Source organism: Ylistrum balloti, unplaced genomic scaffold (assembly GCF_031769215.1).
Source record: "Ylistrum balloti isolate Yb309-2 unplaced genomic scaffold, AGI_CSIRO_Ybal_v1 Utg371040, whole genome shotgun sequence".
Lineage (NCBI taxonomy): Eukaryota > Metazoa > Mollusca > Bivalvia > Pectinida > Pectinidae > Ylistrum > Ylistrum balloti.
The window spans coordinates 343,254-370,178 of record NW_026782576.1 but is presented as its reverse complement, the minus strand read 5'-3'; the positions used below and the strand labels follow the sequence as shown (position 1 = coordinate 370,178).

At 34.5% G+C, this 26,925-nt stretch overlaps 1 protein-coding gene across 1 annotated transcript; it reads right to left on the bottom strand.

Moving 5' to 3' along the window:
• Positions 1–12,506, bottom strand: LOC132560274 (brain tumor protein-like). The gene is made up of 12 exons (XM_060224935.1): positions 12,437–12,506; positions 9,309–9,795; positions 8,834–8,944; positions 6,728–6,988; positions 6,127–6,438; positions 4,737–5,148; positions 4,240–4,482; positions 3,285–3,393; positions 2,086–2,246; positions 1,655–1,843; positions 1,308–1,459; positions 1–1,039 (listed from the first exon to the last, which is right to left on the bottom strand). The coding sequence occupies exons 2-12, from the start codon at positions 9,765–9,767 to the stop codon at positions 731–733; spliced, it is 2,718 nt and encodes a 905-aa protein (XP_060080918.1). The 5' UTR covers positions 9,768–9,795; positions 12,437–12,506; the 3' UTR covers positions 1–730.
• Positions 12,507–26,925: the final 14,419 nt, after the last annotated feature.

The window sequence follows — 26,925 nt, the reverse complement described above, 5'->3', positions numbered from 1 at the left end:
GTAAAGCCATCATTATTTTAGAATGAACACAGATAAAATATAACAAAGAAAAAAAATCATAATCCCTTTAAGGCACAGCAAAAAACTGGTCATGTTATATCATTAATAAAGGGTCGAGTATGTGACTAGAGATAAGCATGTGTTGTATACATAATGCTCTATATTCTAAAGCCATTAATAAATAGCTTCGATCGGTCTCCAATATTTTTTTATACATTTTCTGCTAATTTTTTTCTTGCAGTACAGAATATAAATGTGCACTTTTCATTGCTCAATGAATCTGATTACACTGCTAGTGATTTTACAACACAATGGAGAATATGTTTTGTTAGTTGCAAACCAAATGTTTTAATATATCAAACCCAACCTGAAAATATTAAGTTGTTATATATGTGCTAAATTGAATGTTTTGGATTCAAAACAAGACCGGGTTGTCAAGATAAACGTGTCACTGTAATTCATCTGGAATATAAATTATACTTGTTAAAATGAAAAAAGGGGAGTAAATGTAAACTTGAAAAATAAACAAAAACAAAAAAGGGAAAAAAAATCATTAACATGTGGCTACAACTACTAATCATGGGCATGAGTTGTCAACAACATCCCGTGAAATACAGCAAAAGCTGTTTTAGGCAACTACAGAATTATATAGTCACCAGTGTTCACCTTAAGTTCCTAAGTAATTAGGCAACTACAGAATTATATAGTCACCAGTGTCCACTTCAAGTTCCTAAGTAATGTACAAAGTATTCAGTACCAAAACATGATGGTTATTCTTAGCCAGGGTCACCACATATCCCTCTGAAGTGATCTTCAGTCCACAACAACGACTGACTTTCACGTAGGGACATTCAAATTCACCTATCAGGGAACCATCACGTTGGAACACTCCCACATGGAATCTGTTGCCGTGGCTGTCTCCGATCAGGACATCTCCAGCATCGCTGATATCTATCCCATTTGGATAATTCGTAATATTTTCGCAGCCAATTCGACGAACAAATGCTCCGTCATCATTGAAAACAACAACACAGTGGCCCTGAAAATAAATACAAATTTCTGTCATAGAATAGGTAGTCAAACCAGAATTAATGTCCTGTCAATTCCATCTGGAATATATTTTTCAATACAGTGTAATTAAATTTTTTTAATTTTATTACTATTTATATTTGACACTGGTCTGGAACAAAATAAATATGGGTGAGATTAAAAAAGGTCCTCATAAAATGGTGAGTTGATCATGTTCCCCTCAATTTAATAATTAGATGCTAAAGAATGCAAAGTTTCTCAAACTATTTCAAACTTACTTTGAAGTCACAGACAAAATATTCCTTGCCACTTATTGCTATGTCTGAGGGTTCCCTCATGTAGTCACTACAGTCAAACCATTTGACTAAGTCTCCGGTCTCAGCAATGCAGAAGACTGTAGGAGATACGCTGTCCACTGCCACAATGTGTCCTGATGAAATATAAATCAGAAAACTGAAAACTTCTATCGTTAATTTTACATCATAAACATGATCGGCCCATTTTGACAGTAAAGAAAACACAGATAACATGTTTCCTGGAAATTAATTTATCCCTTTCAATCAATTCAATGCTCCATTTGTTATAAAAAATGTATATAAAATAGCATAAATTTTGAAAATTTAACCTTGTGATGTGATGGCTAACCCAGCAACAATGTCAATATAACGGATTGCTATCTTCTTAACGAAATGTCCATTGCGCGTAAACATCTGCATGCGAGAGCGCTCATTTCCACGATCACAAACCACATATTTTCCACTGCTTCTCATGACTGCAATTTTGCGTGGGTACCAAAGCTGTCCCTCCTCCCTTCCTAAAAATACAGAGATAAAAAAAGCTATTGAAAATTTCAATACTCTTTATTTTGCAATTTGACAATTTTAAGTACTTGGTATTTTCTTCTCTAAAGTCTTTTTTTCATAAAGTTGTAACACAGCTTATTCCTCCCTCCCCTCTACAGATTTTAATACAATGCAAACTTTTCTTTTAAGAGCTGCACTGAAGTTCAGACTTCATTTTATGAAATGGACAAGTGCCAAGAGAGCATGAACTAACCTGGGATACCAAACTGATATTTGAATTCACCAGTTTTTTCGAAAACTTGAACTCTATGATTATTGGTATCTGCAACAATGATGTCTTCTTCCATTCCCAAACAGAATCCATGAGGAGAATTAAACTGGCCTTTTCCTGGGCCCAACTGTCCAAATTTGCACCTGTGAAGAAACAGCAATGTTATTACTATCAATTATCTCCATGCTACATCCAACTCAAATGTTATGTGAAGTCAGTAGTCCAATATCATTAAAATGTGATGTTCAAAATAGGCAGAAACAAAAACATGAGTTTGCTATAGATACCTAAACATCTAAAGTAATTAAATAAAACAAGCTATTCATGAAACTGATTAATCCTCATTGCAAGGTAAGCATGGCTAGAGATCAGTATGTAGACATTCAGTTAATATCCAATCAATAAGGACTGTTAACAGACAACAAATTATATATTTATTGGTTGTATGCCAATTGTATCTTTGACCTTTTTCTTCTAACTTTTGTTTCTTACTTAATTTTTTTCAATTTTTTGTTGTATTGACATGAATAATCACAGATCGTTTAACAAGGAAATTTATACACAAATCTGAAAAATGTCTGTTGAGCTCTCTCTGATATCTGGCATAAACGTGCAAATATCAAAATCTATGTTGACTGCATGTCAGCTACCTTGTTTTCTAAATTAGTAAAATTGTGGAAGTGTATATGTCAAGGTATTTTCTTCTGCGAAATTTACATCGCAATCTTTTAACCTTGTAAATCTAAGATGGCTATCTGTCACATTATGAGGAAAATCTAAAATTACCGTAAAACAAAATATCTGTTAGACAAACTGACCACAGCCATTTTTTTCAAAAACAATTTCTGCAGGTTGGTAAAATTGAAAGAATAAAAGTTCTTATAACACAACCAATAGAAGATCTGAGTATGTTGTTTTGAAGACTACATCCTCACCTTTGTCAGATAAGTGACCGGTGTGGAGCGTACAAGCACTGACATAGGTAGTGAACAAAATGGTGAGGAATCAAAATTTTCGTCTGTACTATAATCCTATTTGCACTAATGTCCAAAATAATGTGACAAGATGGTAAACAGCCAGTTTGAACAGCCAACTATATGATGACACTGAGATTACCACATGGTGGATCCTGTGACAATATGAAGAAATGATTGTAAACAGCTGAATAAAGTTAAACTCACCTTATTTGCATAGCACTCATTTTACTGCCCCTACGTACAGGTGGTGGGTAGGTGATGGAGGTTCCAGTAGGACTGACACTGCTTACACTTCTCTCAGTTCCTATTGGAGCTACAATTTAACAGATCTTATTACTGACCCTAACATGAAATTTTTGGACACCCCGCCCTCCCCCCTGCTTTCTCAACTGAAATGTGCCTGAAGAAAATGAAAACAAAGTGTCCCAAGAGTTGCCAACTATCAGGCATGTGAGTGGAATTTTTTGAAAAAGTCTGAAAAGTAATACGATCGCCGAAGGCGCGAGTGGGGAGGAGAGTATGAGAGGGGGGATTTACCCCCCCTCTCATATGGGGGGTCCCCCGGAAAATTTTTGAAAATTTAGACTGCCAGGGATGCATTTCTAGCCACTTAAGGGGTATACCATCAGATATTTTGGCATGCATTTCTTGCCATAAACGTCCTTCACACTATCTCGTTCTATTATATCTTTCCGGTGACTCATATTGCCTTAAGTCCTTTTAAAACATAACATTATCATGTCAAGGTCGATATGTAACATACGGGCACTTTAAATCAGTGTGTACTTGATGCTTTGACTACCTACGTTGATCCAAGCGTTTCTACGATCTACTTCAGGCAAGTATAAACTGCAAAACGAAAACGGACACCACAAATCCGGATTTTTTTACCGACGAAAAAAATCGGAAAAATATTTCTAAAAATCGGATTTTTTTGTTAAAAAATCGGAAATCCGCCAATTGGCGGAAATTTCACATGCCTGCAACTATACACATCGAGGCATTTCAAACAGGTCTTGGTGACATTTTCTGCACAGCTCTGTTAATAAAAAAAATTTACTCTCAGAGATCACATCATGCTTTTACCAAGGTTATGTCATATATAAGTACACCAGAATTCAAACTAATTTTTTTGCACTCAAGTTATGCAATAGCCTACCTGGAGGATTCATCATGTTGCCAATGGTGCCAATACTATTGACACTGCCTATGCTCCCCATACTGCCACTAGAACACATATTGCCAAGCCCTCTACTGGGGTTATGGGATTGGTGCAGCATGTCCACAATAGAGTCTAGTGTAGGCGTCTGTGAGCGAGGGGTTGGAGGTTGATGAATCATCATGGCTTGGTCAGTATGACTGATTGGGGTAGGAGTACCGCCACTGGAACTCGGGGGTATTCCTGAAAACCATACACGACCAGATAGCTTAACATAAAAAGATAAGCTAAAATTTTCCATTTGCACAGCAGGAAAACTTGTATTCATGACAATATATAAATATTGGAGTTCAAAATTATTGTAAATACTTACTTAGTTTACTCAAGACTGTTATCTACATGCACTTTCAACTACAATGTACCCAGGTCTATGCAAATCTAGAGTACTAACCTCAACAAATGTTGAATACATAGGAACAATATCTGTAAACCTTTACCTTGACTATTGAAACTAATAGGATGAAGTTTAGCCAACGCTTGGATGTTGTTCAACATTGGTGCACTGGAGCCGCTGTTGTTGCTGGCAGTATCTACCGATATACCACTGTCAGACATAGCTGGGCTGTGGGAATTACGGGATAGGCTGACAGCTTCTTGACAGGACTGTGATCCTCCACTTATGGCTGTGGCCATAATGCCATGTCCTCCAGTCATGTTCTGCAAGGGGGGTATACATGGCAGACTGGTTTCACTTATGGATGCAGGAGTCATCATCGGACTTGGCATGAATTCAGAGGAAGGAGGAATCAGTGTACGATCAAACTTGTTAAGGCCCAGCAAATTGCTTGGATTCATGAAGGTCTCATTTTCAAAGGAAGATGTCAGTGATGTTGACTGCGGATCCTCAATCTAAGAGAAAGATACAACTTATTCACTGTTCATACAGATTTTACATACCAAGACCAAAGCACTTCTCCTGTACATTTTCAGGTTAGTTTTTTTTGTGTGCAAACTTGTATGGATATTTTCTATTGTTAAACTTGAATATCATTAAAATAGCATTACAATGAAAAGTTACACACACCATTGTGTATTTTATACTAAAATAAAGCAAACTTTAAGTTTTGAAGTGTTCCATTTTGGAAACAAGTTCCTTTATTCAATGTCTTCTCACTGAAAAGGACATGCTTGTTTACAGCAAGAAAGTATCAATTCCTGCACTTTTCATGTATTTGTGAGCGAATTCAATCATCGACTCAAAATTCCAGCACTTTTTCAGCACTGACATCGAATTTCAGCACTTTTCACCTTCTGTATCATTTCATCCTCTGTATGTACCATATTATTTGCACAATTACTGGTATACTATAAAAATTTCATGCCTCAGATTTCTTTACACTTTTTCATCCTACATCCTGAAATGTCAAATATCCTTTTTCTCTAAACATCCCTTAGCAAAATATCTGATCGTCAATACTTAAAAGGGATTTCCATTAGCACAACCATTATCTTTTCACCAGTGAATCATGTACACAAAGTTTGACAGAGTATAGAATGATAACGAAATGGCACACTCATGACCAAATAAGTCACATTCTTGGGTAATTAATATTATGTCAAGCACTAGTTTATCTCTTTAACAATTCAAATCTCTGCTTTTTATGTTACACCTAAGAAACAACTATATTTCATAAAATGTCTTCCTATTTTACTTTCAGTGAATTGAAATGGGTACAACAGCACAAGAAGTTTTAAACTGAAGATTGATGTCCATGATGAGTGCGACTACCCTAGCCAATTCCTCCAACAGACACCAAAAATATGCATTTTTGTTATATGTTCAACAATTCAATTCCCCCCCACTTTTTTTTCTAAAATCACACAAACCTTTGCCTCTGGTTGGGAGAAAGAACCAAAACAGTTCTTTACAGCTTCTTGGAAGACATCTGTATCTGTATGAAACTCAATGGAAATAGAAACATCTGGTATTGGGGTGTTGTTGATTAAGGAGAGCAGTTGTGATGTTATCATCTTTTTCATCAAAATCACTTGCAATCCATTGCCATGCTTTAGAACCATGTCTGCAAATTTGCTGCCATCTTCAATTTTGTCCACTGTCTTTTCAAGGTTGTGAAACAAGTCCATGATACCAAGTTCTTGCTTTGAGTGCAACTCTTCCATTTCTTGAAATAAGTCATCCTGTAAAATATCAGGTGTTGTCATTTACTTCTTTCATATTGCATCCCAATTGCAAATTAAAAAACACTTTCCATCTACTAACAGAAAGTAACAAATGACAGCAAATATTCATCTAAAAAGAATGTTTAACTTAAGTTCTTAACAAACTTAAAATCACTTTTCCACATGTGTCCGGAAACTGAATTAACTTAATTTTACATGTAATGAAACAAATTTATGCTCCACCATAGTTCTTTCATTGAAAATATAACAATAATGGAAGGTCATATTGACCTAAAAATTCTCTTACCCTTCTTTTCTCCAACATTGCCTTGTAGCTTTGGAATGTTTCATGTATCAGACCCTTGGCATTGTCTCGCTGCATCTGTAGCTCACTAAGAGCATTTTCCAGAGTGCTTGTTGCCTCATCACAAAACTTGATTTTGCTCTTACTTTCAGTGACCAGATTCTGTACTTCATCAAAGAACTTCCCCTCAATATCAGATATTCTTTCAGAGAAATGTTCTGGTACTTTGTGGTCAGTCAGCAAACATTCATTACAGATGGGCACCTGAGAACATAAGTACAAATCAACCGTTAAGGAGATATGGGAAGTCATTGTTATAACATCAGCATCTATCCACTGATCCCTCTAGTAAAATGCATTTTAGAAGCATCCTTTCATCTTTTATCCCAAAATTCAGACAGATTGTCATGTTCATCATAGCCCTTTTATACCTATGAACTAGAAATGTCAAAAAACGTAAGCACCATTCCTGATGATCGAGTATTAAAATACAGATTCCAACTTTTCAACCTTTAGTTCTTGCTTTTCTTTTCCTTAAAGTTACATTGCATAACATTAGTTCACGTTCTTCAGTGGTAAAATGCCTGTTATCTTGAAATAAATTGGCTTTATGATATAAAATACTAAGAGTTAGAGGGGTTCACTTCCAGCTGTGAAATGTAATTATGTCCTTGACTTCCAGCCACAAAATAGCATGACTGAATTAAGTAACTTTCCCTTCAAATTACATTTTCTGATTTTAAATATTTCCATCTTAATCAATGTATGATCTATTATGGTTCTTCTATCTACAGAGAAAAGAGAGTATGACCAAACTTTCCCACTAAAAGTCACATAATCTTCGGTAAAAACACTACTTTGACGTATAAATGTGTTGATATTCATAAGTAATGACTAGAGATGTCAACAAATAGTTTGAATATTCATTCAGTAGAGTAGTATTTGAATAGGAATATGGTACTCAAACATTCTTTTTTGCCATTATTAGATATAAGCACTTGGAAGATCATTAAAATTGCAATGTCCTCAGTCAAGGGATGGTCTAATTTTCCTTCAGTTACGTATTTCGTCAGCTAAACTACCAAGGTGTTATAAATGTTCAAAGTTTTACACTTGTAAAATTTATCAGCATAGTAATAAACTAATTCTAGTTATTCTATTACCAGAGCCTGAGGTCACCTCTAAACAGTTAAATTTTGAACCTGGTATACATGAAACAACAAAAAAATCAATTCCATACCTTAACACAAAACTGTCATAATTCAGTTTATAGTACTGACAATCAACCTAACCACTATTTAATATGGTTGTTCATGAACAGTTGTTATCAACTGCAGGTAATATACCACTACAAATATCTGATGGCACCTTCCTGCAGACATTTTAATTGCTATGTTGACGATGGGTACTTTGTAAATAGTAACGACAAATGACTATATTTAAGACTTTGCATAAGAAAGTGTATGTGGATTTTCATAATAAGAAGTGATCAATCATTTCAATATTAGATTCTGTTTGATGTCATATTGTTCTTGTCCTGATACATACAACACAGGCCACCATTTTCATTGGATATGGAATTAACATTATTTTGGTATACAAAAATAGTGAAACAATTATGTTATGAAGTTCTATTTCCCAAGTTTTGAAATATGAGGACACATAATTGTGGAATGAAAGTCCATCTCCTTTCTACACCTAAAATGTACTAGTAAATTCATTTAAAATTAGCAACATACATACAGGAACATGAAGACTAAAAAGATACTTTTACTGTCCTCACATCTTTCCATTTCCATGACATAATTGTGCTACATCCTATCATTTCCAAGACATATTTTGTGTGTGCGCGCGTTTTTCCCCCAGTCAAATTAGTCATGTGCTGCATTTATAGTACTATTGTAAGCACCTTTCTGTTATTAGTTAAGTGTACCAGTACAGTACAGCAAGCTTAGTAAGTGAAAGTTGTGTACCATATGGAGAGCCTAAAAAATATTCAAATACTGTATCAGATCAATATTTGAAAAGTAATTTATACCATATTGACATCCCTAGTAACATTTCTTTTCAAATACATGTACAAATTGAAAAAAGTAAAAGGACTGATACCTCACACGTGCTGCAAAAATGTCTCATGGTTTCAGAGGAGTGCGAAGGACAATATATTGGTTTGTGGATGGGAAGTCCATCTCCTTTCTGTATTTCCTCAAATGAAACCACCTTCAAATAAAAAGTAAATACATTAAAAAAATATAATTATATACAGGGCCATTTAAGAATGAAAGGATTCAACACCTAAATTTTAGCAGATTTCAGAATAACTGATCAACCCTGAAACATACACAAGTCAACTGAATGTGAGAAACTATTTCTTATGCACTCTTGACCTATTTTAGCAGGACATCAAAACAATTCATTGAGTTATGTTATTTTGCAACTTTTTAAAGAATATAACCATATCAAATGTTTATCATGGGATTTGAGGAAGCACAGTAGGTCTCTTTAAGAGGAACCAATACATAAAACATGGATATGAACAATAACAATATATTCTCCTACTCCTAGAATATTGCTCTATAAGTACCTTGTGATTATCAAAACATCTCATAAACTGATGAGCTGTCACACAGTTCGTACACAGGAAGTTTGCACAGTCACTGCACCGGGCAACTGCCTTTTCTTTGGCCTTACAACTGGTACAGACAATCTGCATGTCCTCAATCGAAGACATCTCCAAAAGATCTACAGTCACATAATCGGACTGTAGGTCCTCCAGCCCCTTGGGTGGAACCTTTGTCTCCTGTTTGCATGTCTGACACTTAATGCATCCAGATGAAGCATCTCCTCCATCTGTTGGCTCTTCCAGTGCCTTTTCTAAACAAGCCTGACAGAAAACATGAAGACAATCAAGAACCTTGGGCTGACTTAGTTTTTCTTCACAAATAGGACAAGCATGTTCTTCAGATTCTAAGCTCGGAAGTGGTGAAGCTATCGGGGAGTCTGTAGGTGAATTTTCTTCTGATGCCAACAAAGTAGCAGCCATTGTCTTTCTGTATCAATGCCTTTGTAAACTGTAAAGTAGCAAAAATCATATATTATTGCAATATAAATTACAGAAACTACACAACCAAATACATGCATTTGTCAACTGGCTATATTTAGGTCAATTCAATCTTTGCATTGGCTGATTTGCCATTGAAGTTCATTTGAAAGGAAATTGACCTTTTGGCTATTCAATAATTATCTACTAGCAACAAATCAAAACTGGACAATGAAAACACACTACCCTGAGAACATGTATAACCTTAAGCACACATTTCAAAACACAAGAAAGCATGACATTGATCCAGAAGACTTTTGGAACTGATCGTTACGTTAACAATTGATTGATATTTTTCTTCAAATTTGAAATATACCATTGCTCTATTGCCTTGTCTCTTTTTTTACAGATGATACAAAATGCAATTGGCAACTGAATGGTTGTACATATTTTCTTTATCCAGAAATAAGTTAATCTTGCCATAATAAAATCAAAATCCTGCATGGAGAAGGAAGATACTCGATCTTAAACAACAACAGAATGTTACCATCTGCAGTGTTTGAAAGTAACTTAAATTTTCCATAGACAATTGGTCTTCAGAAAATTGAAATTTCATTGACAGAGTCATTTTTTCAAAGTGATACCACAAGTGAGATTTTTCACCGTCAAGGTGACACATGAACAATGCCACATAATCCTAATAATGGGAAGTCAAGTTTCGTAACAGCATGGGGATTTCTAAACTAATGGCAAAGATTTTGTAGTTGAGATTGTGATAGTTGTTTCATGGCAGCGACTCCTTCAAACTTCTTGGTTTCATGTTTATTTATGTAATGCCTTCTCAGCATACTTGTGATAACTACTTTTTTTCACATGCATTAATGCTATAAAATTACCGATTCCTTCTATCTAAACCTGAGACAGCGAGCTCCCAATATCCTGCTTCCTGTTTTTCTCAATGCAGTACTTGCATTTTATTACTTTTGAGTTCTAATATGATTTAAGATGAAAAATGGATATCGAGATTACAAAAAATACATAGCCAGTGGGGCTAACTAAATGAAATTTTACTAAGACCAACCAGATTTTTTATGGCTGCTGACCAGTAGACCCTTATACTTTCAAAACTGCATCTGGGACCTATTATATCAAATATAAGAATAAGTCACATGCAATGACTCAGGAAAATTGTTCTAATCAATAAGTTAAAGTTTTGCCACCAGCTAAGTCTTCAAAAAAATATATATACCGTATATAAGTATACTATTTCAGCATCCAAGAGGCTTTAGATATTGACCATAGTATCAATTTTCATGATGTTTGTAAGACCAGATAACATTTGTGCTGTCTCTCCATATACATTTACATTTTCATGTATAGAAATGCTTTGAACTTTTAAATACAAAGCAAAAAATTGATGAATGATCACAAAGAAAATTTAGGTCACTTTCCTAATTTTATTTCAGTGCAATATGGAATACCAACACAACCAAAGTTCTAAACAAAAATCATTTGCCAAAAGTGAAAGTAATATATATTTCTTACGAATGTATCAATTAAGAGACATCAATCACCATATATGACAATTACTTATACTGCATTTTAGTCCATGCTAAAGAACCTAATAGTAATGCATTATAAAACCCATGTAAAATGCAGAACATAATTAGCGGAGTAACACCTGCTGCTCATATTTCTTTCTCAATTCCATCTACACCTTGTTACTGAATGCATTGCTGAATATTCAGTCTGCTTCTAAATCCATGATTGGAAGTTGAATGTTAATGATATGGACACCAAAACACAAATACGTATAAACTTTCATTTCAAATGAAAATTTGACAAAATGTGCGCTATATTTTTTCTCGGAAGATTGATAGGAAGTCCTCAGGAAGTATATTTAACGATGATAACACCGCCATTTCTGATCTATTTTCGTAAACGATTATGTCCTGATTTAACCTTGACCTTTAATCCTCCCCTCTTTTTATACCCACATTAAAAAATAGTGTTAATGTCGCCGAAAGCATAAATTTCCCCCACACAACAGTTGAAGATGTCAATGAAGGTATCATACAGACAAAATGGACGCAATTGATATAACATTTAGGTGCAATAAAAGCATATTTTCATTTCGTTTCCGTAAGTAAGGTCAAACCATAGCATATTTCCAGACAGGTGGACATGCGCGATGAAAAACTGTCTGCCATGACTACATCTTTCGTTACATACCGCGATAGTGCGGTGGGTAACATGAAAATACATTTTATCACCAGACAAACCTGCTCATAAAAGTACACCTTCCGAATTATGTACAGAAATCAATCCGTCTATGTTTTGAACGGGTCTATCGTAAAAACGGAAATGCGCCGTTCATCCTAGTCAGCGCGTGCAAAAATTCCACCCTCGAGATTGCTAGACGACCAAGCCTACGTGAGATGTTTACATTTTCAGACAAACTATTAATTTCTCATCTCAATAACCAGCCTTCACTACAAAGATTTGTCAACTGACTTATGAAATGAAGCATATTTCAAGCAATAATCTTCTCAGATAAGGGTCAAGATCTGTAACATGTGGGATCAGAATTCCGCAGCGACTTCTCGACATTGAAAATGCATTTTCCGATTATTACGTCAATAGAATACATCGATAGTATATACGTTACTTACATGGAATGTTGAAGTATCAAGTCATCCGCGAAATGTTGTGTGCTCATAGCATAAATCACGTTAAATTTGTTAAAATCTGCCACGCACTCAACAGACTTCCCGCCATCTTCGCCTACTTTGCCAATGTAGACTGTGGTAGTTGTACACATGCGCAGGAAGTTGGCGGGAAATTAGCATATTGCAGTTAGACGATATGGATAAGAAAATCCGATTTTACTATCTTCCAATTATTATTATTATATAGATGATGGTTAAATGTTCTTTATGTTCTTTACCTTGCTATTCCGTGTATCTGTTATTGTCTGAGTAAATGTGTGTGTGTATATGAATGAGAGGATATTTATGCATGATGGTGATGACGATGAAAGAGATTCATGATATAGGCAATTATGATGCTGTATGATGCTGTAATGTTGTTGTTGATGATGATGATGATGATGATGATGATGATGGTGATGATAGTATATGTATGCGTGATACGTAAAAGAAATTAAATACCACAGACTTTTATTAGGTGTGTAAATATGTAGGATTATGATAACGATGAATATGTTCTACATGTATATATGCTACACACGATGCATGCCGTGTACGATGTACAGGTAGATGATGGTGTTGATGATGATGATGATGATCGACATTAAAAAATTGAAAAATTGAATGAAAACAGCAATAAAGTTATTATTTATCATAGTCACCTTGTAAAGGTGTGTGTTTTCAGTAACAAAAATAAATTCTGTGCTTTTCTTTGTCGGTTTCGGTCAGTAAGTTGCCTTTCCTCAGCAAGTTCTAAGACCCCATTTGAATGCAGCCAAATAGTGACTTCCTTGGTCCTTTGTTACACTGTATAGATATCGATGTCGAATCAGATCCAATACTGTACTTTCAGAATATGTGTATTTCAAAATTATCGACATTTATGTTATAAAAATACCGAAATTCAGGTAATATGAAAATATCGACATGTATAATACAAAAATATCGACATGTATAATACAAAAATATCGACATGTTTAATACAAAAATATCGACATGTTTAATATAAAATAGCGCCATGTGTAGTATAACATTATCGACATGTTTAATATAAAATAGCGCCATGTGTAGTATAACATTATCGACCTGTTTAATATATAACACTTTTGACCTGTGTAGTATATAACATTTTTGGCCTATGTAATATATAACACTTTTGACCTATGTAATATATAACACTTGACCTGTGTAATATATAACACTTTTGACCTATGTAATATATAACACTTTTGACCTGTGTAATATATAACACTTTGGCTCCATTTCCTGCATTTTTGAGCGTATTTTGTATAAAAAAAAATCAACGGATTTACACTTTACACATTTCACAAAAGTCACCTCTGGGACAATTGGGAAGGGGGGGACAGTCCCCCCCCCCCCCCCCCCCCCCCCCCCCCCCCTCTTTTCCTACGCTAGTGTATGTAATATACAAATATCAACCTAGATAATATAATTATTAATTTGTATAGAATAACTATCCATGCAGCATTTTGGGAGGGCTCAACTAAAAAAACCGCTTATAACGGGATACCCAACATAACTAGCTGCACACGTTTCTAACGGACTGTTTTGTTCACCGAAGACCTGATGCCCATAATAGTTATGTATCTTAGTACAAAAGAGATAGTATTCATGTTATGAAATTGACAAACATTAACGATATCCATATTGTTGAGTTTTGTACAGTCAGATACATAGTGCTGTTATCACATCAATACTGAGATAAATACAAACACGACATGATAAACGTACTAATAATTTAACTCCTGTTTTAAGCTTTGTAGTGATATGTGTTGCGTCAGCAAATTGGTGATACTTAAGTTTTCTGATTGAACACTAAATAGGACACCATACCTGTATATATATATCAGTGTACTGTGTAATCTTTGTTCTGTGTATTTTTTTTAAATATAATCATTACGGGTGTATGGGCCTGGCACACGGAGCTAATTTATCACATTATCGCACCAATTTCTGGAAATAGCAAATACATTACGTGAGTTCCAATGTTAGAATTTAATGGGAGGTCACAGTATGTATACACATAGGTATGTCATGTAACACAGTACATCGTAAATATTAATACACAGAGATATGTAGATCAAAAGCTTCGGAGTCAGCTCGTTCTAAATCCTGTAACGCCTCATTGGATTTGTACTATACAGATTTAAATAATAAATGTATAACACAAGGACCACTTTGTTTTATTTGGACCAGAGTGAACACTAGCCAGGATAGCTTGTAAAATAAATTGTATCGATAATAGACAAATTAAACAGCTGAGGTTACAATGAGTTCACGAAGTGACTTTATTGTGGGGAATTAATGTCAGAAATGATATTGAAAATATTATTAAGAAATGTTTAAAAAAAAAAAGTAAGAAAAACATCCAGTGTCATTTCTGAGATATTATCAATAATAGATCTAATATACCTCACTTATCACATTTCATTTCCATGTACAACGGCCGCGGTGGTTAGGCACTATTCAGTATCGATAGTACTATCAGTTCTATTAGGACTCATGCATCACGGAAGCCCATTGGTGCCAAATCAAATCTTTAAAAAAACTATTGTGATTGTAAGCAATACATTTTGCTAATGTAAGCAATACATTTTGCTAATATAAGTAATACCTTTGCGAATATACACAATAATTATTGCAAATACACCCAATACTATCAACTACTTGTCCGTTATGGTTCCAAGATTTCCCGAACTCAAGTTTTTACATAGGCACTTTAACAGATGGGTAGTCACATTTTCTGAATACAAGTAAACATCACAGGATGTACAGTAAACCAAACACCATACTATGTACATTACACCAGACACTATACGATGTACAGTACACCAGACACCATACTGTGTTTAGTACACCAGACACCATACTGTGTACAGTACACCAGACACCATGCTATGTACAGTACAAAAGACACCATACTTTGTTAAGTACACCAGACACCATACTGTGTACAGTACACCAGACACCATACGATGTACAATACACCAGACTCCATACTATGTACAGTACAAAAGACACCATACTATGTACAGTACACCAGACACCATATTATGCACTGTACACCAGACACCATACTATGGACAGTACACCAGACACCATACTATGTACATAACACCAGGCACCATACTGTGTACAGTACACGAGACACCATACTATGTACATTACACCAGACACCATACGATGTACAGTACACCAGACACCATACTATGTCGGTACACCAGGTACCATACTATGCACAGTACACCAGACACCATATTCTGAACAGTACACCAGACACCATACTATGTACAGTACACCAGACACCATACTATGTACAGTACACCAGACACCATACGATGTACAGTACACCAGACACCATACTATGTCAGTACACCAGGCACCATACTATGTACAGTACACCAGACACCATATTCTGAACAGTACACCAGACACTATACTATGTACAGTACATCAGACACCATACTATGTACAGTGCACCAGACATTAGACACCATACTATGTATAGTACACCAGGCACCATATTATCTACAGTACAACAGACACCATACTATGTACAGTACACCAGGCACCATACTATGTACAGTACACCAGACACCAAACTATGTACAGTACACCAGACACCATACTATGTACAGTACACCAGACACCATACGATGTACAATACACCAGACTCCATACTATGTACAGTACACCATACACCATACTATGTACAGTACACCAGACACCATATTATGCACTGTACACCAGATACCATACTATGTACAGTACACCAGACACCATACTATGTACATAACACCAGGCACCATACTGTGTACAGTACATGAGACGCCATACTATGTACATTACACCAGACATCATACTATGTACAGTACACCATACTGTGTTTAGTACACCAGACACCATACTGTGTACAGTACACCAGACACCATGCTATGTACAGTACAAAAGACACGATACTTTGTTAAGTACACCAGACACCATACTGTGTACAGTCCACCAGACATGATACTATGTACAGTATACCAGACACCATACTATGTACAGTACACCAGACTTCATACTATGTTAAGTACACCAGACACCATACTATGTTAAGTACACCAGACACCATACTGTGTATATAACACATGACACCATACTATGTACATAACACCAGACACCATACTATGTACTGTACACCAGACACAATACTCTGAACAGTACTCCAGACACCATACTATGTACAGTACACCAGATACCATACTATCTACAGTACAACAGACACCATACTATGTACAGTACACCAGACACCATACGATGTACAGTACACCAGACACCATACTATGTCAGTACACCAGGCACCATACTATGTACAGTACACCAGACACCATATTCTGAACAGTACACCAGACACTATACTATGTACAGTACATCAGACACCATACTATGTACAGTGCACCAGACATTAGACACCATACTATGTATAGTACACCAGGCACCATATTATCTACAGTACAACAGACACCATACTATGTACAGTACACCAGGCACCATACTATGTACAGTACACCAGACACCATACTATGTACAGTACACCAGACACCATACTATGTACAGTACACCAGACACCATACTATGTACAGTACGCCAGACACCATACTATGTACAGTTCAACAGACACCATACTATGTACAGTACACCAGACACCATACTATGTACACCAAACACCATACTATGTACAGTACACCAGACACCATATTATGTACTGTACACCAGACACCATACTGTGTACAGTACACCAGACACCATACTATGTACAGTACACCAGACAAAACACGTTTTGAACACTAAAGTTAAATACCTATAGTTATAAACATACTTTATTACATGGTACTTTATAACAGAACTGCATTTGTATACCTACAGTTATAGACCTACATTTATATACCTACATTTATATAGCTACAGTTATAGACAAATATATGCCTTCACTTATTGACCTTCATACAAACACTGCAGGTATGGACTTGTATTTGTATACTACAGTTATAGACCTACACTTGTGTACTTACAGACATACAGCCATATACCTACATACTTCTTTTATACACTACAGCTGTAGTAACAAACCATATTCATAGGCCTACATTTGTACTCTGTAGGTATATACATGTACCTACATTTATACTTTAGAGGCATGAACCTTTATTTGTACATTACAGTTACAGTCATACATTTGTACACTATAAATATAAAACACCAGGTATAGACATACATTTGTACACTACAGTTATTAACCTACATTTGTACACTTTCAGTTATTGACTTACTTCTGAACACAAAAGTTATTAACCTAAATTTCTACACTAAAGTTATTGATCTACATTTGTACACAACAGCTATTGACCTACTTTTGAACACAAAAGTTATTAACTTAAATTTCTACACTACAGTTATTGACCTACATTTGTACACTACAGTTATTGACCTGCTTTTGAACTCTACAGTTACTGACCTTCATTTCTTCACTACAGTCAATGACCTACTTTAGAACACACTCCAGTTATTTACCTACATGCTGTGAGAAAAGGGTCTGTAGAAATGTACAGAACTTATAAGATACAGTTCTATGGTTGTTTACCAACTTCATGAAAAACTTGTAAGGTAATGGAGAAAAGAACAAATATTGAATATTGATCTGTATACTGCTCTGTTGATTATTAGTACAACAGTATCACTATTGCATCAACAGCAAACAGTTGATTAATAATTAATTGTCTCACACAGCAATTAAAAGAAAATAAAGCACTTAACAGATAAACTGTATTCCATGATACATTATACAGCACTAAACCTTACATGTCAAAATTGATGAATTCTAATACTGATACTGTCTAACACTGATACTGTCTAACACTGATAATGTCTAACATTGATACTGTCTAACATTGTTACTGTCTAACATTGTTACTGTCTAACACTGATACTGTCTAACATTGATACTGTCTAACACTGATACTGTCGAACATTGATACTGTCGAACATTGATACTGTCTAACACTGATACTGTCTAACACTGATACTGTCTAAAATTGATACTGTCTAACACTGATACTGTCGAACATTGATACTGTCGAACATTGATACTGTCTAACACTGATACTGTCTAACACTGATACTGTCTAAAATTGATACTGTCTAACATTGATACTATCTAACATTGATACAGTCTAACACTGACACTGTCGAACACTGATACTGTCTTGATACTGTCTAACATTGATACTGTCTAACATTGATACAGTCTAACACTGATACTGTCTAACATTGATACTGTCTAACAATGATACAGTCTAACATTGATACTGTCTAACAATGATACAGTCTAACATTGATACTGTCTTGATACTGTCTAACACTGATACTGTCTATCATTGATACTGTCTAACATTGATACTGTCTAACACTGATACTGTCTAACACTGATACTGTCTAACATTGATACTGTCTAACACCGATACTGTCTAACATTGATACTGTCTAACACTGATACAGTCTAACATTGATACTGTCTAACATTGTTACTGTCCAACACTGATACAGTCTAACACTGATACTGTCTAACACTGATACTGTCTAACACTTATACTGTCTAACACTGATACATTGATACTGTCCAACACTGATACAGTCTAACACTGATACTGTCTAACACTGATACAGTCTAACACTGATACTTTTTAACACTGATACAGTCTAACATTGTTACTGTCTAACACTGATACTGTCTAACATTGATACTGTCTAACACTGATACTGTCTAACATTGATACTGTCCAACACTGATACTGTCTAACACTGATACTGTCTAACATTGATACTGTCTAACACTGATACTGTCTAACACTGATACTGTCTAACATTGATACTGTCTAACACTGATACTGTCTAACATTGTTACTTTCTAGCATTGATACTGTCTCTTACATTGATACTGTCTAATATTGATACAGTCTAACATTGACACTGTCTAACACTGATACAGTCTAACATTGATACTGTCTAACATTGTTACTGTCTAACATTGATACTGTCTAACACTGATACTGTCTTGATACTGTCTAACACTGATACTGTCTACCATTGATACTGTCAAACATTGTTACTGTCTAACATTGATACTGACTAACACTGATACTGTCTAACACTGATACTGTCAAACACTGATACTGTCTAACAGTGATACTGACTAAAATTGATACTGTCTAACACTGATACTGTCTAACATTGATACTGTCTTGTTACTGTCTAACATTGATACTGTCTAACACTGATACTGTCTAACATTGATACTGTCTAACATTGATACTGTCTAAAATTGATACTGTCTAACACTGATTCTGTCTAACATTGATACTGTCTAACATTGATACTGTCTTGATACTGTCTAACACTGATACTGTCTAACATTGATACTGTCTAACATTGATACTGTCTAACATTGATACTGTCTAACATTGATACTGTCTAACATTGATACTGTCTAACATTGATACAGTCTAACACTGATACAATCTAACAATGATACTGTCTAACACTGATACTGTCTAGCAAATATTGATATTACTTTAATATGAAATATGTCAAAACCTTACTTGCATATTTGGGTTTTATCTGAAGATGTGATTGTGGGCCTTTTCCTCTACCATACTTACGTAATGAAGGTAAATGTGCTCCTTTATCCGTCAGAAACAGGTAGAAATGGGTTGCATTAACCAATGTGATTATCTGTCATTATCTCGACCTGATTGAGGTATTACAGTCACAATCTACCTGAATACTATCATAACTAAATACCATTACAAAAGTAGGTTTTACCTGCTTGCTATTTATAGAACCAAGTAAGATATTGTCTGTACACCAAATTGTATCTTTTATCCGGTAGTATGACCTGTAGATACAGTCAGGTTTATTACAAATGTATGGGTCGTAATGTGTATGTCAACTAGTCTGGTGATAACTGCAAACAGGGACCAGGAAGTTAGAGAGAAGTGTATACTTAGAGAAATGAATGACAAGGCAGACAGTGCAAAAATCCTATTACATAATCTGTTAATGCTGTTAACTGGGTTTAATCTATATTCCTCTGTACGTTTTATTGGGCCTTTTATTACTTAAAATTTCAATTTTTAAATGCTGTATGATCATTTTTTTTTTAGATTTTGCTTTTCTCTTCTAACTTCAATTTATGACTTTATAGCTTGGAACAGGCAAGTCAGAGACAATGTGGACAATAATGGTCATGTGACTAAATGCTGTTAATGCACTGCAACACATGTGGCAGTCTCAATAAATTGCAATTGAACGAATTATTAAGGAAAGTACGAATATACAAAAATAAAACCACCCCACAAAATTATCCCACAGCACTGCCTAGTGCCTTGAGTACAAAACAAATATGAAAGTAACCTTAACATGTGTGCCATCTTGTACTAGGTACTTGGCAGTTTCTTTCTTCCTGACTTTTTTCTATGGCTGTTTCTGTGTAAACTGGCACTTGAGAAGAATATAGGTTGTGTAAGGCCCATGTTAGAATCATTGTTGTGATTGTTTACCTTATCTCCTACTTTGTATCAGGGTCTGCATATATTCAACATTGTGAAAGCTGCTTATATCATTGAAGCTTGGTCTACGAGTAGTCATATATCAATCTAAACAAATATGTCAATAAATATCTTATCTTACCTGATATCATTTTCCTGAATTCATTCATTCATCTGTCTGTCTCTGCAAATCTTGTCCAGACACATCTCCATAACTTGAGAGCTGATGTTGATGACAGTTTACACACATCATGACAACCCTTCCACAGAGAGTATCTGAGTATCAATGGTTTGTCATTGCTACCCATTTTTATAGATTCATGTCCTCTGCTGAAATAATTGCACAAATCTTTATCTGATGCTGCCTCCAAGACTCTTAGCCAATTTCATTGCAACTTCATAGATATCATAACTACCAGATGATGTGCATTTAGGGGTAATTTTTTAAATCTTAAATCTTTTTGATTTCTGAACCCATGTTGAAAAATCTTTGTCCAAATAACCTGGCCCAGACTTGTAGGCTGATGTCAACAAAACTTGACACATGTCACAATTAACACAATGATGTGCAATTGGGTGTTTTTCTGTCTAGATTATTGCCATGCAGAAACTGCAGCCTTGGTCAAAACGTTGTGGGTTGCAAAATATTAAGACATTGCACCAGTTTCCTTCAAACTTGTCTTAGCTGCATTTGTATCTGAAATAATCTGAAGGCACCTCTTCAGCTACAATGAAGTCTTTCTTAATTGATGTCTTGATAAACTTCCTAGTGGTGTCTTCAGTTTTGAATAAACTATTGACTATTCAGGATGAACACCTACAGAAGTATTATCTTCCTTGGGGATGACAGTTGTAGCTACACGTCTTTCTGAATTACTTAATGGAGAATTCACCGCACAAATTAGAAAATATGACATATGTTGAATTTTCTTCCACGTTTCACAGGTGCATTCCTGTGTTGCTAGGGAATAATAAACATGTCTTTCCCTGGTTGAAAGGCAACTCGCACATGAAAAGAATGTGTTATCACTTCATATGACATAAGCATGCCGTAATTGGATAACATCATCACTTTTGATATACATTCTATAGACCTTTCATGATAGAGAGATACATGCCTCAATCTCTTCCATGTGATATGGTTAGAATTATCTCAACCCTCTGGGTAATATTTTACAAGGTGATCACTTGGTACAGCCTAGCTCATAAAAGCCAAAGATTCCAAAAGTGATGAAACACATGTATCCTTTCTTTAGCCCAATGTATGGCAAACGTGAAATTCAAATAAGTACAGTACACTTTAAAGAAAAGAAAATCAAAACAACAGAACCTGGGTTCAAATACATTTATTTCTAATTAAAATGAATACATGCAGTAAAACAGACAATAATATGAAAATTAACAAAACATAAGATGTACACGACACATAAAAAGTTCCTACAAAGTTGGGTATGTAAACTGAATAAATGGATTACAAAAGATACAAACAAAAAATATAAAACTTTTCTACTCTCATGTACAAGTCCAAACATATTAACCCTCTTTCCAAATTCTTTTGCAAATATAATGGAGAACATGTCATAGATATCTTTCTGATATTTGATATTTACTAGATTTTCAGTAAAAAATAAAGGATTTTATTGGAACAGTTTTTGTCTTCACCTTCAGTACTTCCTTAATCCTGTTTACATATGGTAATTTCATAAAGAATAACCAGGTATAGAGAAGTTGTCTATGTGTTTTAAAAATGAAATGATCTCATCTATTTTAATGAAAATAAAATAAATAGGATGTGATGAAAATTTCCATTTTTTCTTAGACATGAGAGACAAGTTTCTAAGGATTTAGAAATTATAACTTTGTGACCAGTTTCATGAACTACACCAGGCAGGAAACGTGTAAGGATCTGTTAATCACAAAATTAAGCCCCTGTTGTGAATATTAATAACTTAAATACCTGGAAGTTTGACATATTGAGTTGTTACATCATATATGAACCTACAGCCAACCACAGCTCTGTTAGGTGTTTATATGTAACACAATCTATACAACAGGCGTTACAACACAGATAACAGGGTAGTTATAAGGTACAGCAGCACAGAACATTGTATTATACTGTCCATGATGTTTCAATATACATTGTATTACTCAAAAAAAATTTTCGTATCATTTTTTAACAGGAATTATCCAGAGATAACAAAAAAATAATTATTAGATATCCATGACTAGAACAGTTGTTATGACACAGAGGCATGATGTTTTTAAAGAGGTATATCATCAAGATATTTACAGTATCAAATTATTGAAGTTTTATGTTTGTACAAGTAGATCATCTAACACATGAGGACACCATTTATGTCATTGAGCTTGAGATATCCATGACTAGAAAAGTTGTTACGACACCTCTATTTTGTACCTCAACACATAGACATGATTTTATTAAGGAGGTGTTTATCAGGATATTTACAGTATTAAACTATTGAAGTTTTAAGTTTGTACAAGTAGATCCTCTAACACCCGAGGGAACCATTTATGTCAGAGAGCTTGAGATGAAAGATATAAAGTTCATTAAGAGTGAATGTCACCATCAGCACTTTAACACTACAGGTGTATTTCCATCAAAGTATAAAACAATTAAAGGTATAGAGACACAAATGTCTAATGGAAGATTTCACTTAAGATATGTCAGGAAAAAAAGCCTGGAGACAAAAACAACGAAATGTAAATCAGTTCCAACAGAAACTTTGACCCTAAACAGGATACAAATCTTAACACAACCAATCATATTGCTGCTACTAATTACTGCTAAACACAGAGAAAATTTAACAAAAGGTCACATGGGCCTGTCATTGCTCAATTGTTTTTAAACTTCAGTGACCACGAAGACTTCAAGTTTCAGAATGATCAGGTTAACATCCCTGGTAAGAAGCGTTTAGCATACCTGTACTTATAAACCTTTGATTTGGGATCAGTCACATGAATCATTTGGATTCAAAATTTTATACTCCTACATAGGAGTATTTTACTGTCCAAATATCTTGACCTTGAAGCTCTTGGTTATTGAGTTTTCATTACTGTGGCTTTGAAAGAAGGCAAAAGTCATTGAACAGGAGTGAAAAAAACAACCACCTTCATACCCACAGTTTACTGACCCAATATCGTCACTTTAGTTACCTTGGTTACGTAGATGTAGAAAAAACTGATGACAGGTATCACAGCATGGCTCAATTTCACATGGTAAGCCAAACTCAGCATGTACATTTCATACATGTATTTACATGACATGTAATAGGAACCATAAACTTGAACTTCAACCTAACTTAAACATTTACTGAAATCTATCAACACATCACTGTGTATACATTGTGATATAGGGCATATTATTAAACCAACAATTCAGCCATTTTAAACAAACTTATGGAGTATATAATAGAGCTGAAATGAATGTTATGCTTTATTACAATTGGAGAAAAAAAAACAATATTGTTTTTAACCATCATTTGTTCATTTAAATGATTTTGCATGTAGATGAATAAAGACAAAACAATGGACTGTTAATATAAACTTGAGATGACAATTTCCCCCTTTTCTCTCCAGCCTCTACAGAAGTCTCTTTGAGATACCTAACTGACCTGCTTTGTCTGTTGGTTGTTGAAGATCTATGAAAAACCTTGGATAAATCAATTTCTCCAAGTCCTCAACATCGTCCAGGTGCTAACAACCATTACTGGGCCCGACACCAATTAACACCTTCCCTAAGGCTTCAATTAGAACAAGTGATACACATATATTGATCCAAGAATTCTTTTCTCAATTTCACACCAGTAGATCCAAAATGAAAATTTGAAAAGCCAGAAAAAATACAATTCATTTCAAAAACAGCTTTATTTTCTAAATACATTGAAAAAAAAATTAAAAAATACAGAGTTATAAAACTATGCGATCCATCAATATGCCTCATTATATATTTACAGACTTTGATGTTGTGTCTTATAATTGCTTCAGACAGCATGTCTATTGCTAACATAGCTATTTGTAAATACACGTATAATACTACCATTTAACATTATAGCTTATTATCTCTTAAATACACTGACTAAGTGTCAACACGTAGAAAGGACTTAAATTTCACAGGAAACCTGCAGCACTGTACTGACAACAGATGGCACAACTGTTACTAAGGGATATTGATTAGCATACGTAGTTACCAACTGGAAGAAACGTAATGTCACACAAACACAAGATTAAAAAACCCTCATGCTGTGTAGTTGGTACAATATCCAACACATGGAAAGTTATATTAAAGTTTATTGATAATAGGTTTCTTACTATCATGTTATCCTTGTACATGTCATTTTAAACTTTCACCAAGATTATCAGGAGATGATAGAGCATTGTTGCTGGATGTAATTTATGACAACATAAATTGTATAGAAAGTTTACTAGTGAAAATTAAAGTTTATCCATAATATCAAAATTCAAACGATTACTTAATAAAAGATATCTAAACAACTACAGTAGGAAGTGTTTGTTAATAAAATCACATACAAATGTACAAAGCCCTATTGCTAATCATAGCATAGTATTTGTCTTCAGTATTCTGGAATCAATTCAAGAATGATATGAAATCCACTGATGTCTATGTCATAATAATTCAGACTAATATGATATATATATATACATAAACTAACTTTTCATAATTCATTGTCCTTCCTTAGAAACATGTTATCAGGCAACAAAAATGTACCGATATAAAAACTTTAATGAATTAACACTGTATATTCTCATTTGATATATCATAATTATGAGTATTTCACATAGCACCTATTACATATGGACAGAGGTAGTTATACAATATAAAAAAATAAGATCTTCCTTCAAATTGGTTGATATATATATACCTGGTAGTATAAACCCACACAGAGTCTGTGTCTGTTATAAAAAGGCATACTGAATGTGTTTTTATCCATGAAATAAATTGTAATCCTGAAATATATCTCTAAATCTATCTTTTAGCTCTCACTTGATACCAACGACTACCCTGGTAATAGCAAAAAAAAACAAAAAGAAAAATAAAAATCTCCCTTTAATTCCTCTCACTTAGTACTAACTTTTCCCTGCCATTTGAATCTCAGAATCTGACCTCTCCAAGAGCTTTAAATATTTTCCTACTCCATTTCTTCATTATCAAAGAGATAGCAATGATTCTTATAAATTCAAATTTCTCTGGAAAAAAAGATGGGGTCTATCTAAAAGTTGTTAGAAGTTCATTTCCGTATTTTTCAATGAAAAATTGTTATACCATATAACCATTTCCTGTTAAATAAAAGTAGAGAGGCTGAGATAAGTATATGTTAATTATATGTAGCCAGGACACTGGCATTCTTCAGTAAGACACCTAGTAGTGAGGAAGAGTCAAGGAAATGAAAACCAATATCTAAATAATTAAGTTAGTATAAGTCCAAGAACAATACTTTTTAACATGTCTAAGTACCTGCATATTGGGAAATTATGCTGTGAAAGAATCCTGACTACAATAAACATGACAAAGAATGTAGGTCATTCAAACCAAATGGGCTATGCTGGCAATATATGAGCTACTAGAGACTCAAACATCCATTTTTTTTATGTCTGTAAGTTCCATAAGTACCTGGTATTACATGTATTATAGTGCACAATTGATTCATCGGATAATTTCTGATAAAAAAAACATGATGCATAATCAGTCTTCATATACTTAATAAAAACTCTAAAATCCTACTATACTGCTGATGTCTGTACTGTTTATTTTCTGTATACACACCTTTCATGTTGATAAAGAGGATTAAATTGTATCATCAGAACCAT